The 17,816-nt window shown below is 34.3% G+C and overlaps 2 protein-coding genes across 5 annotated transcripts; one reads left to right on the plus strand and one right to left on the minus strand.

The window, feature by feature from the left end:
* Nucleotides 1–405: 405 nt before the first annotated feature.
* LOC120269025 (general transcription and DNA repair factor IIH subunit TFB1-1-like) lies at nt 406–9,700 on the plus strand. Of its 4 annotated transcripts, none has more exons than XM_039276317.1 (20): nt 406–705; nt 1,154–1,232; nt 1,483–1,547; nt 1,765–1,828; nt 2,411–2,522; nt 3,017–3,092; nt 3,221–3,316; nt 3,585–3,629; nt 4,560–4,616; nt 4,735–4,890; nt 5,058–5,123; nt 5,446–5,569; nt 6,244–6,300; nt 6,395–6,519; nt 6,605–6,796; nt 7,637–7,750; nt 8,055–8,132; nt 8,251–8,298; nt 8,464–8,532; nt 9,399–9,700. In XM_039276317.1, exons 1-20 carry the CDS (start codon nt 631–633, stop codon nt 9,486–9,488), a joined length of 1,788 nt encoding a protein of 595 aa, XP_039132251.1. In that variant the 5' UTR covers nt 406–630; the 3' UTR covers nt 9,489–9,700. The 4 variants fall into 4 exon arrangements, 3 of the variants coding, with proteins under 3 accessions (XP_039132251.1, XP_039132250.1, XP_039132252.1); XM_039276316.1 differs by lacking the exon at nt 9,399–9,700 and adding an exon at nt 9,122–9,370; XR_005539080.1 differs by lacking the exons at nt 8,251–8,298; nt 8,464–8,532; nt 9,399–9,700 and having other exon boundaries at nt 7,605–7,750; nt 8,055–8,072.
* Nucleotides 9,701–10,948: 1,248 nt separating this feature from the next.
* LOC120268344 (FGGY carbohydrate kinase domain-containing protein) lies at nt 10,949–17,411 on the minus strand. Its single transcript, XM_039275779.1, has 15 exons — nt 17,219–17,411; nt 16,433–16,512; nt 16,213–16,330; nt 15,950–16,128; nt 14,641–14,723; nt 14,363–14,547; nt 13,883–13,944; nt 13,590–13,704; nt 13,363–13,482; nt 13,128–13,247; nt 12,855–12,975; nt 12,036–12,192; nt 11,832–11,904; nt 11,628–11,755; nt 10,949–11,105 (listed from the first exon to the last, which is right to left on the minus strand). The coding sequence occupies exons 1-15, from the start codon at nt 17,379–17,381 to the stop codon at nt 10,983–10,985; spliced, it is 1,827 nt and encodes a 608-aa protein (XP_039131713.1). The 5' UTR covers nt 17,382–17,411; the 3' UTR covers nt 10,949–10,982.
* Nucleotides 17,412–17,816: the final 405 nt, after the last annotated feature.

Raw genomic sequence — 17,816 nt, forward strand, 5'->3', positions numbered from 1 at the left:
AAATTACTTGCAATCCATTATCTTTTTTTAACTATATTTTATTTTTCACTATTTTAATTTGTAATAAAATTATTTTATTACCATTTTATTTATATAGTAAATCTACCTTTGATTTTTGTTCAAAAATTTGAAATTATTTCTATGTTTTGCAAGTAAACGCTAAAAAATAACACTTTAAAAAAAAAATTAAAGCCAATTTCTGTCAATTTGTATTTATGTATACACAACTGAGTTTTTTTTTTTTTTTCAATATGTTTTCAAATTTGATCAAATATAAATAATTTAGTTAATAGGCCTTTATATGATTGGCCCATGTAACGGCCCAGATACTATCCAAGGCCCATTACGGCCCACTACTTGACCACCCTACCATCTCCTCGTCTCTATAAATACCCATCGCCGGGTTCTCAAAGCAAGCTCGGCGGCGGGGACGACGGCGGCGGCGGCGGCGGAGAAGCTCGAGCGATCCCGAAGGCCCTGTTATCCTTCTAATCGGATTGCCATCATCACGAAACCCTAAACCTTGTTGTGAAACCAAATCGTGGGGAAAACCCTCGAATCGATCTCGTTCGACTGTTCCAAGTCCTCGTTTCGGCCTCGTCCCGTTGATTTTCTGCCCGATCTTTGAGAATGGAGACGATCACCATGGTGGCGAAGTATAAGACCTCGGTCAAGGAGCCTGGGATCCCGGGTGTTCTAAAGATGGTGCTTGTTTTCTCCTTTCATCGATTTCTCTTGTGATTTTCTTTGATTTCTTGCTGAATTACTGTTTTGTTTATTGTTTCTTTTTGCATTCGTACATCATTTAGTTTTAAATCTAGTTAGATTTGGTTGAAGGTTTAACCGCCAGAGAACACTGAGAATGGTACTGATTAATGCTCATACGTGGTATGAATTTGGTGTGAATTCCTCAATGTATTGAGATATTTGAGCTTGGATTCTCATTATATTAGCGAATTTGAAATTTAGTTCAGTACTCTGGACATGGGAGAGGAGAGTGAGGTGCTGCTATGGCAGTGTTCCTTTCTTCTCGCAGTCTTAGTAGATCTAGAGGGTTAATTTCGTGTTGCAAACTTAATTGATTTAGTGATCTGTGTGTTTTCTTAAAAATGTTGCCCTGCTGATGATGATGTATTTGGATGTTGTGCTGCAGATGGAGGATAGATTTGTTTTTGCTCCAAATGATCCTCGGCTGTCAATGAATCTAAATGTTGATTTTAGGCAAATTAAAGGTACTCCCATTCCTTTTTGTCCTTTTGAATTTTTTTTATGTAAGTTTGTTTGAAAACTATTTTCTAGAATCTCATTTGTTGACATGTTGATCTTGTTTTTTGTTACTACTGAGCACTTTTAATATGTAGAAACGTCTACTTCTTCTCTGTCTCTCTTGCTTCATTAACTTATTTAGGCCTTTATATTATGCTTTTTTATTTGTGTATTTATTATTGAAGTTGGCTTACTTTCTGCTATGTAATGAATTAGGTCACAAGTTCAGCAAAGATGGCTCCAAACAAGCATTGTTAAATCTTACACAAGATCCTGAAAAGGTAATACCATTCATGCGGTGCACTAGTGTTAGTTTTATTGTAGAAGCCAATGTGGAGGAAACATCAGAAGTTCAATGCCATGACATGGGCTTGTGATCGCTCATGCAATTTTTTGTAATTTATTTGTTTGATTTATTTTTGTGTTTGAAGTTTCATTTGGTAGGTATTGTAGAATTTAGCTTTTTACAGCTTCTAAATGTTCCTGATGTACATCCAGGGTGGGGGCTATATTTTTGAGTTCAACAATTTTCCTGATCGCAATGCTTGCCGTGATTTTGTGGGTGAGTGTCAGCTTTGTTAATGATGGCTTTTTTAGTTTCACCTGATTTCTGATGATTTGCTGCACACCATGCATATAATCATTTTGAGACATAAATAGTGCCTCTAGTGTTTCTAGTATTCTTACCTTTCAATTTCCATATAAGAATTAGAATAGCTCGGGAAACTACCCAATTTTTTTTTAGTCTTTGACTCATTGGTTTTCTGGGATGAGGTACTCAGAGCCGTATAATGGGGCAAATCTTTCCCAACAGTTTTTGCATACACAAGCATTCCAACTTGAAACCATTAAGTGATCCAAGTCTCTAGCACTTGGAGTTTCCACTTTGGTAGAAACTACCCAATTATCGTTAACTAGCTGTTATACTTGAGAAATGGGTGTTTCCTGTTTCTGCTCAATCTTTATCTCATAGAATTTTAAATTTACAATGCTTGTGGTGGTTATTAGGTGCGACTTAACTAATCAGGCAAGTCATGACTTCGCCAAACTTGGTTAGAAAGATTACGTTAAGCTTCATTGCAACTGTAAAAAATGAATCTTATTTTATTATTGTAAGAATTTAGAGTTGCTGATTTTTGAACAGGAAAAGTACTGGGAAGGTTTCAGTCTGCTGAAAAACCACCAGCCTCGCGGCAGGCTGAACAACTCAGCACCAAAGAGCTGGAGCGGCGTATGAAGTTGCTGACAGAAGACAGGTGAATTTACTGGTCATGGTTACGGCTTCCTTAATTTCATGTTTATGAATTCCAATTGTTACCTCTAAGAATTAGAACAACCCTTAGTTTTTGTTATGCATCCTGTTTTGGACTTTTTCTTCATTTTTCGGTTGTTTACGATGATCACACACATGTTTAAAACAAATAGAAAAGTAAGCATTTGAATTTATAATTTTATAATGAATGATGAACTGTTATGGTTGACTGAGATGGTATATGATATTTGATGAAAAGCTGTCAGTTTCCAAGATTTAATGTGCTAAGATTAGGTCAATTTCCATGTCATCTTTTTAGTTAGCTTGTCTTCAGTTCGACATGCATAACAAGTTGGATTCATGCAAATGGAGCCAAGACTTGGCAGCTATTCGGTGGTTTGTATGCATCTGTGCTGCACTTATCCATATGCTGTGCTTGTTCTCTGTACTTTTTTCTACCAACAAAATATTGGCGGTGCTGAAAGGAATTCTTCACAGTGAACTGCAGAACTTGCACAAACAATTAGTTGCCAGTGGCATATTGATGGACTCAGAATTTTGGGCAGCAAGGAAGGTAAAATTAGTTTTTAGGCTACATGTAACTAATTTTTCACTTCAAAGATAATGTGTTGTGATTTTAAGATTTTTGAGCATTCTATCCTCTTATTATGTTCTTACATCTAGGACTTCTTTCTTTGGCAGAGTTTACTCGACAATGATAACTACGGAGCGCCAAAGCAGCGGGCAGGATTCAAAAGTGCTATGCTGGCAGATGTTAAACCATTGGCTGATGGTCGGGTATAGAATACTGTCTTTATTTCCTCTCTTTTGTCATTTACCTTTCTTGATGGTTCTTTTGGTTCAATATATTATGCTCCTTTTGCTAAAATCTAGTAATCTACATCCTATACTCTTTAATCTGCTGTTTATCTACGGAAGTCATTAAGAATGTTGATTTGCGGTTTATTACTTTTCTGTTGCTTTATTCCACTTTTGGGTTTTATATATATTTCCGGAATTATATGTATATTAAATTTTGATATTAACAATTGAAGTTACGTTGCAGACCAATAAAGTTACATTCAGCTTGACTGCCGAGACTATTCATCAAGTATGCACCCTTTTTTTTTTTTTAATAAATTTTTTTTTTCTGTTCATTTAATCAAGCTCTTGTATATTCCTCATTTGCTTCTGTCGGACACTTGTTCTACTGGTTGGCTCAAATGACCATAAAGAAAGACATTGATATACTTTTATTTTTCATTGCTCTCTCTAAAGTTTGCTTGAAACTACTCTCATGAGGGTGTTGATATATGTTCACAAGTGCCTTAGAGGCCTTAACCTATTTATTCTCTGGAATAAATTTTGATGACTATTTTCAAAATTATCTAGAAGGACATGGATTATTTTCTTGGCCTGAATCTGGGAGAGGTTATGTTCGTATTCCAAGTTTCTGAGCTCTGAATCACAGACTACCGCTATTCCTTGTGGTTTCTTTCTGGTTTGGAATTGGATAGTTTATTTCTCCGTTATGGTCATTGCTCATAGTTTCTAACAAGTCTTTATTGTTGGATACAAACCACACACATGGTGGTATTTTTGGTTCAATCCAACCCAAAGGTTTAAGCTAATAGGATGAGAGATCTAAACCTATATTCTATATCGATATTTTACTAATTCAACCAATGTGGCACTATTAGTTCCTCTAAGATGCCACCTTGATACATGCTAGTCTATTTAGTTTTGTCGTTTTGCATAGCAAACCGACTAACGAAGCTTTTGTGTCATGTTAAATGCAAACCTTACATATTATCTAGGCTCAAGTCAACCTAAAAAGCTTAGACTTATATGATGTGAGGACTGTACATATATGTTCATATCCTTATTTCAATAACTTAGCAAATGTGGGACTATTAAATGAAACTGACGGTTAGTGTCTGAGCTTTATCAATGGATATTCATGAAACTGATGATTTAGCTATTCGTTTGTCTATCTGTCTGCACCCTCTCTAACATTAATTGTCATATGATGCTTCTGCAGATTTTTGCTGAAAAGCCTGCTGTGCACCGAGCATTTCTCACTTATGTTCCCACCAAGGTGAAAATATAATGTTTTGAATTAAAAGTTTTGACCATATTGTTTGTCTTTGCTAGTTGACCAACAATTTTAATTTCTTTCATTTACCCCTGTTTCTGCAATATATTTCCTAAACTAGATGTCAGAAAAAGATTTCTGGACCAAATATTGTAGAGCTGAATATCTTCACAAGACAAAAAATTCAGTGGCTGCTGCAGCAGAAGCGGCTGAAGATGAAGAGCTTGCTATATTTCTTAAACATGATGACATATTGGCAGATGAAATCCGCCGCAAGGTGCTGCTTCTTACAGAAACCTTGTACTAAATAGCTCACTCATTCATAAATGTAGACCTGCTTTTAGTGTAACTACTTTTCTTCAAATTCATTTGTGTATTTGAATTTGCCACATGGCCCTCTGTTTTCATCAGTTTTTATTAATCCATTTTGTAAGTTTTTTGCAGATCCAACGAGTGGATCCGACCCTTGACATGGAAGCTGATTTGGGGGATGACTACATGCATCGTCCTGTAAATAACCTTTCTTTTGTATTGCTTCTTTAAGTTGTTTATGATGCTTGGTAATTTCTTGGAAAAACTTCTACTTCCCATTCTCATCAAGAGTCGTAGCTCTTATTCTTTAAGCAATGTCGGCATTGATTTGTACTTTTCAGGGATTATGTGAACATTTTCTTGATTCTTTATAAGTATTACATTGAGGAAATAATGTTCGTCTCCATTCTTTGAGTTGTATAGCATTGTTCCTGTTCTTCCCATGTCTCTGTGTAAAACTTTGTTTTGTCACTTAACTCTTTGGGAGGTTAGTTATATTTTATGATTATTTTGTATATAGGATCATGGAATTCTTCGTGATGGAAGCAAGGAGACTGTTGAAGGCGATAATGAGTTTTCAAGGAGGACCCTGTCTCAGGATCTTAATAGGCATGGGTCTGTTGTTCTTGAAGGAAGGACATTAGGTATTTGCAGTAAATTATGTATCATGTTAAATATAATTTAGACATGGTCGAAAGTGCTGCATTTTTTCTAATAACTTTTTGCAAATGATTCTCTTTGTCCAATTGTTTACTTGAAGACCTCAATCTTCTCTCTGACCAGTTCTATGTCAAGACTTTTTCATCATGTGCAGTGGATGTACATTTGAGCTTTTGCTTATCTAAACAATTAGTTCTGTTCCTAATGGCTTTGTTGCCTAATCATTGGATATGTTTCTTGGCTTAACAATCACCTAGAATACTTAGCAACCTTTTTTCCTTGTTAACATGTGGTTGCAAAAACTTACATGCTTACTATTTTGAGATTCTGGTTATGTTCCTCTTTGATTGTCCTGAATCAAGTACTCCCTACTTGGTCATGAGAAAAGGTTTTTCATCATCACTCTGTTGATGGAGCCTAAAACATTCAAAAGTTTCTTGAACTTCATTGTAGGGGGGTTTAGGCATTAGGGAAAGGTTGGATGATAAGAACTTATCTTTCCTGAGGGCACTGCCTAGTTCTCTTTCGACAGGTGCACTTGTTGCTTGAATACTGATGTATTAATATTTAGACTTCCATTTTCAGCACAAGGCTAAGTCTTTATCCATGTGATAACAAGTGTGTGATGTGTGACCATGTGCTTTTTATGTGCATACAGATGTTGAGTTGGGAGACACAAGAACAGTGGCTGAAGCACTTGCAAGGTCCAAACAGGGTTAGAATGAATTTTTCAATGCATTTTCATTCTTTCTTGTACTGTTAAATTTGTTTCTCTGTTCTCTTCTGATGTACGCTTTATTTCTATGCAGGGTTGTCTACTGAAAATTCTGATGAGAATGTGCACATGGAAAAGTCAGAGAGGGTTTGTCGTATGACTGAAATCGAGGATCTTCAAGCACCTCGAAGTTTTCCAGTTGCACCACTCTGCATAAAGGTGCTTAGAGATGGCTGTATGTCAAGTTCTTAACAGCTTGTAATGTTCCACAATAAGTCACAAGGGTATATAACTTGCGTTACAGGATCCGCGCGAATATTTTGATTCTCAACAAGCCAATGCATTGAAGACTTTGGGTGACAATGGTACTGGAATGAAACCCATGGACTGTAACTTGAGTGCTGAAGAGGCCTGGATTTATTTGATCGGGCAGATTTCTCAGGTGAAAGTGAGAGGGTTCAATCATCCGATAGTCCAATCTGAAGCAGCTCTTAAGGTATATTTATGTCAATTCTCAACCAAGATGGTTATGTGTTTTTCTGGAAAAGAAATCATTATATGATAGGCCCATTAAATCTTAATGTCAACTGTCAAGACTGAGTCACTTCTGTCATTGGGTGAAAAAAAACCACTATTGAATGTAGTTTTTGTTGTTGGTGGAACGATCATGGGAGCTATATTTTAATACTTGGACAAGAAATTAAGCCATATCTGTAGTTTCATTATTGCCCAGTAACTCTGGCATAATAATATTGAAAGGAATTGGAATCAATTGATATATGGCAGATGGAATGATTGATTCTATATTGATTACAAATATAAATAATGTAGGTAACAATGATGAGCTGAGACCTCAAGTATGATCATGAAGGACTTTTAAGTTGAAATATAGAGTATTGCTTCTATAATGGGTATGACAAAAACAGTTTTGCATTCTTAGGTTCAAATTTTTCTGGAAAGGACTGTTTTAGTATTTTGCCATTTTGTGCTTAAGTGCTAGCTCATGTTGTGTAATGCTGTTTGAATAGGATCGCTTTTTAATGCTTGGACACAGTTTAGCATGACTGGTGCATATAGCTCATACTGTAAAGTTCTGGAGCTGTCTTCTCTAATATGATCTAATGATTTTCAGATGCATTTATTCTTTTAAGCAGCTTAACATTTGAAATGGTGATTACGTGCCATGCCTTTAGTTTAATCTATTATGGTAGGGATTGGTCATATTTTTGCCATCATTATTTATCATGTTTGGAATGGCTATGTTGTTATCCGTATTTATCAATCATAACAATTGCATGGAGCAGGAAACCCTAACTACCTCACTGGTATGAGCTAGGTTCTTAATGGGTTGAATCAAAACCTATCAAGTACCAAGTACCAGTTTGGAAAGAACTCTCAGGAGAGTGTCCTCGATAGGTTACCTCGCAAAATCAAAGATGACCTTTTGAATGTAAGTTACCTCTGTGAGTTTATCATTCTTTTAGTTTACAAGATGTTCCCTTTTTATCACTTTGCCAATCTCTTCAACTATATTAGCTTATAGTTAAAACATCTCCCTATTAAATGTTCATTTGTAAAAAATAAAATTTAGACCAACATGGCAACAAGTTCTACCTCTACACCTGATTATTATATTTATATATGGATAAACAATTTTCTTGTTTGATATGCTCATCTTCAAAAAGTACTCACTGACTTGGGCACCTTGAAAATGCTTTTCTCCCTTGTACTAAAAAACTATTAATTTATTTCAGCACTGGTCTACCATTCAAGAGCTACTTCGACATTTCTGGTCATCGTATCCAATCACCGCAGAACATCTAAGTAAAAAGGTAAATTGCGCAATGTTATCCTAATTCACTGCAAAGCACTTCTTACATATTAGAGCAGTTTGGCACTCATGATCAAACTTCCGCTGGCCCTTCATTTAGTTAACCTTCTCCATTATAGGTCGGACGTTTGAAGGATGCTATGACCGAGATTTATGTCAAGTTACAGGTATGCCATCAAGCAGCTCTATCAAATTCTACGCTTCACTTTACTTTAGATATTATATATAATTTTCTTGGTGAATCCATCATATATCATGTGTTCATATAAAGTATCGATTTCTATATGTAACTCTCACCTTCTTCCAATCTGTTTTTTTAATGAAATGGTCAGGAGATAAAAGAGTCTGTGCAGGGAGACTTCCGACATCAGGTCTCTCTCCTTGTCCAACCCATGGTTCAGGTAATTCACTATTGTGTTTGTGCTTTCAATTTAACTCCATCCTCTGACTATTATTATTGAACTTTATACTGAACTAGAGCAATTAAACTTTACCAAATGAAATGATTGATTACCATCAGGTCTCTCTCCTTGTTTTTGATCCAGGTTAAGTAATATGGGGATAAATGGATCAACAATTAGAATAAGGAAATATTGTTCAACAAATCATCATGAGATTAATATTTTCATTTATGTTTATCCTACAAACAAACCAACTCCTGATATGAGATAACATCTTGCATAAATACGGCATGAAAACGTTATCTTAGGTTTAACAAACGAATACTCGTTCATCTTATCCATCTTTAGCTGAAAAGATAATAAAAATAGTTGTAGGGAAATTACTCGACATAGTGACACGATACGACACGGACACAGTGATACGGTAATTTTTAAAAATTAAAGACACGGGTACGGCAAGACACGGTTATATAAAAAAAAAATTATATATTTATATAAAATATTTATTATAAATATAAATCTATATAGTTTTCATGTAATATATGTCATATATTTACTTATAGATTAATTTGGTAATCTTGTGTATTAGGAAGTAATTAGGAGTAATTTAAAAAAATCATTTACAAAGCATATGAGTGTCTGGCGGTGTTCACGGTGTGACCTGAAATCCGTGTGTCCAACATGGGTATGACACGGGTACGTCAAGCTCTCTAAAATGTCTGTGCTTCATAGCTCATAGATAACAAAAATACACTTTATTAACGGTTATTCCTTTTTACCAAACACGACATAAACGTTCTCAATGATTATAATATCACTCATGTATAATTATTATTTTTTTTTAAATTAAATTTTGTGGGTTGCAGGCACTGGATGCAGCATTTGCTTATCATGACAATGAACAGCAAAAACGAGTATCAAAAGGTGGGGCTAAACCAAATGGGTTTGTGCTTTAGATACTTATACTTGGTTGCTTCCTTTTACTGTATATTTTAAATCAAATTTTGTTTTGCATTAAAAAAAAAAAAGTAAAAGTTTTCAGGGTAGGGTCCAAGTTTTCTCTCTGAGAGGGCTCTCTCATATAATTCAATACAGTTTTCTCATACTCATGCCATGTGTAGTGTGTTATATTTTCTTTGCCTTGTTATTTATAAATTTTATTACTGAAGCTCCTCTCTCTCTCTCTCTGGTTGATTGGTTTCCATTTTTCTGGATTATTATTATTATTATTATTATTATTATTATTAGATGAATGTTTACAGTGTTTTGTTGGATTGGAAATTAGCTTCCATTTAGTAATTTCCTGTTTAATTGCGGTTGTTTTAATTTAAAATTTTTAAATTAAAGACTGAAACTGAGAGAGACTGGAAGATGGTAAGATGATTTGTTGCAATGATGATATAGTTAAAGTAGGTGTTTCAGATTTTAAAGAGCTGTTTGGTATTTTGCCTTCTCATATTTTATAAAAGATATTCTCAACAGTTGATGGGTGTGCTGGGCCTGCTGGCATCGGAACAAGTTAAGAATGCTGTAGTTTGAATTTGATTTGACATTTTTTTTTAATAAAAATCCAGTTAATTAAATAAAAAATTTAATCAACATTGTTGTATTTATTTCAATTAAATTAAATTTTAGAAAGAAGGTTGTTTTTTATATGATTCTATCTGGTATAATACCTGAATTAGTCTTTTTTTACTTTTCTCTCTTTTCCTTTTTAGTTCTTTTACATTAATCCTTTTATTATTGAAAATGGTCCTTTATTTTTGAAAATTGTCCAATTTTGTCCCTCTATTTTTAATCTCTTCGCATCTAGTTTCTCTACTCTTGGAAATATAGCCATTAATTGGTTTATTTTAGAGTAGAAGGGATTAAGTAGAACTATTTTCAAGAGTAGAGAGACAAAAAAAAAAAGTAAAATATAAGGACTAATTTAGATATTATACCATTTTATCCCAATTTTATAGATCTTCAATAGGGCTGTTTTTTTTTTCTTTTTAAAAAAATAAATATAGTAAAACTAAGCCAGGGATTAGAGAATCCCTATTTATAAACGGCGCAGTAAAAAGCTCACAATTATGATAATGGGTTACAATTATTATTTTTATTTTATTTTCAAAAATTTTTGTTCTGAAAAGAGTTCTTCATATTTAACCTGAACAACATAGTGAAACATCATCAATTACCCTGCTTCTCATTATTACTACTAATTTTCTAATACATCTTTCTCATGGCCACTGTGCATAGAATATTATTAGATAAATGAACCACTAAAACCATCTCCTTCATGCGCTATTTCACTAAACAAAGAAGGCACTTTACACCATGCACTTCTAATTATTACAATCCATCTTTGAACTAAAAACTAAAAAAAAAAAAATCAAAATGAATACTTACAAATTAAAACACTATTAAAAAGGAAGCTAGAAAGCAAGGACAAGTATTGTTAAGACTTATGAGAGTGCTTCTGCCATGATGGAACGATATGATAACTGTTGTTCATAGAGTGATCTGAAAATTTGATACTTTGCATCATGGTACTTCTTTACTTTTGGGTCTTTTGACGGATGAATCACCTGCCAAAAAAACAGAAAAAAAAAATCCACATTTAAATTGCAATAATTCATATTTTATTTCTAAGGTAAACTAAAATTAACCCTGAAAATTATGGGTTCCATACATCAAATATTTATTTAATTTGCTGTTAAACTAAAATTTCCATGTTTCAGGTGATCACCTTCTGTTAAATTTACTTGCCCACTCTTACATTCTTCTTCCACATTTTATATATATATATATATATATATATAGAATTATATAAAATAATAAATTTTTTAGCTTAACAGAAACAACAGACTTATCATTGACAAACTCCACCAGTGTTTAAGGTTTTTATTGAAGTAACTTTTCCTTTTTCTCTCTTCTTCATAATGAAAAAGAGAAAGCCTTTTCAGCTAACAAATAATGTGATTTCATGTGATTTGATGATAGGAATCATCAAGTTAATAGTTAAGCGGATATTAAGGTGAAAACCTAGCAATAATATATGAACAAAAAATTGGGTAATGTATGTGAGAAACTGGAATTAAATAATGTACCTGGCCGGCTGCATTTAGTGCTTTCATGGCATCATGAAGGCTTGGATATTGTTTGGAGGCAACAGCTCCCAATATGGCAGAACCCAGGAGCACTGATTCATTCTCTTTTGGAAGAATAATTGAACATCCTACAACTCATATGTCTTTTATAAGTCCACATACAAAGTAATCAATTGTCAAAAAAAAAAAATATACGAAACATACCAACAATATTTGCATGTTCCTGAAGATATAATGGGTTTTTGGCAAGACCACCACAAGCAAGAAGTGTATTAATCTGAAGATGAATCAAAGGAACAATAATTTCATTTACCTTTTAATTCAATCACGCACATCATATGGTTATTTATGGCATAACCTCATGTTCATATATGTCGAGAACTAGAAACTGACGTGCAAAATGATTACCTTGTGGCCATGAGAATTGCAGTGCTCCACAATGTGACGTGTGCCATATGCAATACCTTGTATTGCTGCGAGGTATAGAAGGGCCAACTGTTTCTCACTACTATCAAGTGTTAAGCCACAAATCGTTCCTTTAGATTTCGGGTCGGCAATCGGTGACCTGAGACATTGAATTTTAGACAATTTATAAGTATTGAGTATCTCAGTGAGCAATGAGTGAATGAAATGATTAAATTTACAGGAGCCAATCACTTGGGCGCAAATATAAGTAGAATTAGATTAGTTGATCTTATAAATTCATAAATCCAAACTGTACTAATCTAAAAATATATATCAGATTATTGTTCTTCTATTTTAAGTGTTTGCTGCCTTGATGACTCCATCCCCAATAAATCAGACTTTCAACAAGTTCATCAAGATGTTATCAAATGCGCCTAGGTCACAACTCGTGTTCTAGAATTTTAAAGGCTACCCATTTATAGATGGGATGCAGGAGATCAGATGTAAGTTGGAAAGATTGGAGAGGTTAATGGTCCATTGAACAAAAGGGAGGAACACAACTCCAACCACACACATGAGTGTCAGAAATTACAGGATGTGAACAAGATTATTGCTAATTCTTCACCCCACTTATTCAGGACAGCATAGATCATGCATAAAATTACAACCGAGAAGGTGCATTATTATAACCAAAACTATGCAGTTGTTTTTGTCAACATAATAGAACTTAAATTGTTTTAAAGTTCTTTTTCCCCAAGAAAAAAAAAAGTTTCACGCCACATAAGGGGAAAAAATTCAGATGAAATTTCATTAAGTACATACCTATTGCCATGGAAATCAGGAAGGATATGTATGTTCTCAGTTAAGGCAGAGAGAAATGGGACTTTCACCTCATGAACCATTGATTCTAACATTCTGTTCAATAATTCAAAGAGGGAGATATCTGCAATTGGTCATCGAACAACTCTGGTTAGATACCGATGGCTTATTTGGGGGAGAAAAGGAACCCATTAATGTAGTTCAATTAAAATCATATTTCACCCATATAAATAAAAAAGTTAGATAGAAAATCGAATTAGCTGAAACTTGACTTACGCTGGGCTGCAGCTCTATTAGAAAGAAGAGGGGCCGCCTTATGGTTCTCAACCAAGTGATCTAACAGAGCACCAGTGGCACTCTGGCCGCCTTCCGTAAGCCAATACTCAGGTACCATTGCTGAATACACACACAAAAGTTATCTAGTGTTGGAGCATAAAAAATGAATTTGAGACAGGAAAGAAAAAAAAAAGTGCATGGTATATAATTTCCAGAAATACTAAGCTAGAAATACCTGACCAAAAAGGACCCCATACGCCTGGAATAAATAATTTGCTCTCAGAGACAGCCATATGACAAGTAGATGTCCCACAAACTAACACCATCCGGTTGCCAATCGCTCCATTATCAGGCACTAAATAGAACACAAAATTCTCTTGTATCAAAATATAAATAATTTACCAAGCAAATATCAATTGAATAAACAAGCACTGTGGCAAACAAATTAAAAATGGTATTTACAAGTATTATTGTCCTGAGATCCTGAGTTAGGCACACTTTCCATCACGCCGACACCACCAGCATGAGCATCAATCAGAGAAGTCCCAACAGGAGTCCCAGCTAATAGACCTAACTCCTGAAATTGCAAAAGCATCATGTAGATTTTAGTCTCAGATATTTGTTGTCTTCTGGGCACAACTTATATAATGTGGCGCTCTTCTTTTGCTTCTATATAAGAATGCTAACTTCATTAATTGACTTCTAAGAAGCGCCACGTGAAATCAATCTGAATTCATCACTAATAAGTTTCTTGCCTTGGCAGCGGTAGGTGTTAGACCCGAACCCATAGGATGACCGGGAAAGGCTACACTCCGTCCTGTGTTTGTCAAGAGAATTGAAGTCAGAAGAGTGCAAGAATTCGTTGCATATATCAATCTATCTATGATATGGCACAGATGGAAAAGAATATGAAATATGACACTGTACTAAAAACTCTGTCAAACAAGAGTTATTCTCGAGGGAAGTTATGAATAAAATTGTTTCAAACAGTTAATATGGTTCAATAACCCAGTCTTTTTACATTCTCAGCCAATTCATATGCATACTGCATTCACAAGTTCATCATAGTACTTTCTAGGCATAGTTATGGACAAGAGTAGGTTTAAAAGAAGCTCACAAATGAGGGGATCATAATCTGTATACAAATTAAAAGTACTAAGAATCACTCTAAATTAGTGACATCCCTGATCTTCTGAACCTAGACATTAAGACATTTTAAATTTTGGTAAATATACCTATTTTTGCGTGGTGTCCATCTATAAGATCACCTAAGCCAATTTCTTCCCAAAAAACATCATCCCATCCACATGCTTCCATATTTCGAGAACCTTTATCATTTACTTGTTGCATGTGTGCATGTCCAAGGTATGTCCATTTGCAGACAGTGGTGCATAAACTCCTGGTATCATCTCCTGTAGCTCTAGAAAGAAATCAAAGAAAATTAATAATAACATATTATGAAAGATGGCATAAAATATTTGAAGGTGCCAAATTCTACACACAAATGACCCACCTGTATGCCAACCAATCACTTAAATCCATCCACCTAAACACCATGGACCATGATTCTTGCAAGTTCTCCTTTACCCAAAGAAGCTGCATACATTAGCTCCCAAATGTGTCAGAAATGATCATCCAACTGTCAAATATTCATCCTCATAAAGAAAACCAAGACTGAAATTTTATTTTGGTCATAATTCTACAAGTAGCAATCATCAATGTAGTATCATGTGTATAGACCACAATAGCTTGTGCTATCAAATTTTGAATTATTATTTGTTGAGAAGCAATACATGAAATCAAAGATGCGGAAAGCTTCAGCTAGCATGGAGACAGGATATCTAATAACATGCGAAGCCTCAACCCAGCACATAAAAAGAATGCATTCTTACCTCAAGCATATGATACCTGCAATGCAACCCTACTGGATGTCAATGCACATCTTTCATGTCATTGTAACATATTTAAGTTGATCCCCGCATATTAAACTAAATATAGCATATAAGGGCTGTCTTATTTACTTCATGTCTACAAAAAATAAATAAAAGGAAAACCAATCCCAAAACAGGCTTTTATCAAGGTAGGAAATTTGTTTAAAACACTCTGTAGCTGATTTGAAATTAGATAAAATCTTAGTCGGTTAAAATTTAGAAGGAAAAAATTGTTTGGAAGGGAAAATTTTTAATCAAATGTTAATACAAATCAAAATAAACATTCTAACATCCACAAATTACATTTTTAATTTACGGTATTTATTTATTAATATCAATAATTTAATTATATTTATTAAGTAATTAAATCTTGTAAAGAATAGATTGTTGGGCAACTTTGAGGTATTTGGTTTTAATCTATACCTCAAGCCATACATCCAAAGTTACTCCACCAAACATTTGTTTGCCAAATTTAATTATTATAATAAATATATTTAATGGTTAATTTTAAAATATTAATAAACAACTATTATTAGTTTAGAAAAATTAATTTAAAAATATTTATTTTGCTTCATACGACTTGAGTTGAGATTTCATCTACTCTCTGTTAAACTAAAGTTTTCCCATCTTTCTAACTTTTAACACGCTGAAAAGATCCTGACCAAACACACCAAGTAAGATCAGTTGTGCAGAAGTTAAAGCTTATTACATTGACAGATATTTTTTAAAAGATATGATGGATAAGTGCATGTTGGTTGTGCAGCTTGTGCTGGCTACCCTTTTGCTATTTGCTTCAAAAAAATAGTGGCTAACTGATATCTCTAATAAACAAATATTCGACTTTGCCAATTTAATAGTAAGCATTTGCAGGAAATGATCACCCTGGACTACCTTAGGAGCCTGCATTTCTGGGGAAACAGATCCGCCACAGTATTGTAGCACTGGTGAGTTGTTGGCGTTAATCCGCTCAGCCTGATTTACAGCCCTATGATCCATCCAAACAATAATATTTCTCCTTGCATCACCACTCCAAGAGACCGAAACAGGAGATCCATCTGCATCAACAGCAACTGCAAACAAAGCCAATTATGTTCATTACCTATCATGTTAAAACAACACATAAATCAGCAAGCAAAGTTCCAAAATTGACTAACCAAGAGAGCAGGTAGCAGCAAATCCTAAACCAACCACTTCCTCGGCAGCAACATTCGCCAAAGAACATGCTTCTTTGACAGCAGCACAGACAGCATGCCAGATATCAGTCGAAGATTGCTAGTTAAGAAAGTTCAAACATCAGCATCAATCTTAACTTGGTGTCATGGCATTCAAATAGTCAAAAGAAAAAGTAAGATTGCACATTATGCTCTTTACTACCTCCACACAATCTCCTTCCTTCCATATTTGTATGGGACTACTGTGTGTGCCTAAAAGCCTGCCTTTTGTATCAAAGAGACCTGCATTGAGACATAAGAGACATGAAAAGAAGGCATTGCAGAGGGCTATACTGTTCACACAAAAAAAGGGCGAAAAAAAAAAGAACAAACAAGATCATTTCCTTTCCATGCTTTATTATCCAAATCCCTTCCCAACTTTATACACATACACATGAACATACATATATACAAACATAAACTATTTCTTGACTCAGAAATTGAGCCCTGAAAGAAAAGTACAATAAAATGATTCCAACAAAATCGGTCAAGTGCTAAATGAAGGATTTCAGAATAATCAATAGTGTCCCCTGCAAATGGATAATAAATTTCATATGATTAGATTATAAGTGACAACAAATAACCCAAATGAAGCTGAGAATCCATTGAACATTCAAAATACAAGCAAATTAACAAAGAATAATCACAAAAAAAAAGGTTCATGTGATTCAAACATGAACTAATGAAAACGATTCAAATGAATCTGAGAATCCATTTAACATCCAAAACATGCAAATCATGAATTCATCGTTAAATCTAAAGTCTATACAAATCAAACACAAGCTCAACCAAACAACCCAATTGAAAACAAGAACACATTCATCAATACATACATCCATGATCCAGAACACCAAAATCGTCACAACATCCATCCAAATCAATCATCAATCACAAAACCAGAATCGAAAATCAGTAAAAGTATTGCAAAAGAGAGGAAATAGGAACAAGCCTGCACGGGCGCTGCCGGTGCCAACATCAACGCCAAGGAAGACGGTGCGCGGTGGCCTCGCTGGAGTGGTCATCTCGAAGGAGGAGGCGGAGGAGCCGCTCCGGCGATCGGCGGCGGCCGGCGAGAGGAACGGCGTGGTAGCGGATAAGGACGAGCTCCTCATTGGTTTTTATAGTCCCCGCCTTTTCTCTTGATTACTCTCTCACTAATTTCGATGATTAGATGTTAATGATGGTACTTATATATATAGATATATAATTATTTAGATTTTTTAATTATTTTTATAATTATCTTATAATTATTTGGTAACTAAAAATTAACGGAAAAACAAGGAGATAATTGTGCAAAGATTATTAATATAAAAAAATAGCAATTTTTTATTTGGGAATTAATTGAATTTTTTTTATTATTATATGTCATAAATTTGATTTAAATATTGGATCATGATGAATTGACTATATTTTTTTCATTTTTTGTAATATTATATATATATATATATATATATTTGACGTAGACTTTCCGGCATTGTTGAATAATTAAATGAAGCAAAACTTTGGATTCTGAATTAAATTAAAGGTTTATTATTTATCACTAAAAT

The sequence above is a fragment of the Dioscorea cayenensis genome, chromosome 9 (assembly GCF_009730915.1).
Source record: "Dioscorea cayenensis subsp. rotundata cultivar TDr96_F1 chromosome 9, TDr96_F1_v2_PseudoChromosome.rev07_lg8_w22 25.fasta, whole genome shotgun sequence".
Lineage (NCBI taxonomy): Eukaryota > Viridiplantae > Streptophyta > Magnoliopsida > Dioscoreales > Dioscoreaceae > Dioscorea > Dioscorea cayenensis.

Excerpts from the sequence above, each read along its gene's own strand:
- LOC120268344 (XM_039275779.1), bottom strand. The coding sequence starts at position 17,381 with ATGAGGAGCTCGTCCTTATCCGCTACCACGCCGTTCCTCTCGCCGGCC. Across the intron at positions 16,513-17,218 it reads CACCGGCAGCGCCCGTGCAG|GTCTCTTTGATACAAAAGGC; the intron begins GCTTGTTCCTAT and ends GTCTCAATGCAG. Across the intron at positions 13,705-13,882 it reads TAACACCTACCGCTGCCAAG|GAGTTAGGTCTATTAGCTGG; the intron begins GCAAGAAACTTA and ends TTGCAATTTCAG.
- LOC120269025 (XM_039276316.1), top strand. The coding sequence starts at position 631 with ATGGAGACGATCACCATGGTGGCGAAGTATAAGACCTCGGTCAAGGAG. Across the intron at positions 1,829-2,410 it reads TGCTTGCCGTGATTTTGTGG|GAAAAGTACTGGGAAGGTTT; the intron begins GTGAGTGTCAGC and ends ATTTTTGAACAG. Across the intron at positions 8,533-9,121 it reads TTGTCCAACCCATGGTTCAG|GAAGTAATTAGGAGTAATTT; the intron begins GTAATTCACTAT and ends CTTGTGTATTAG.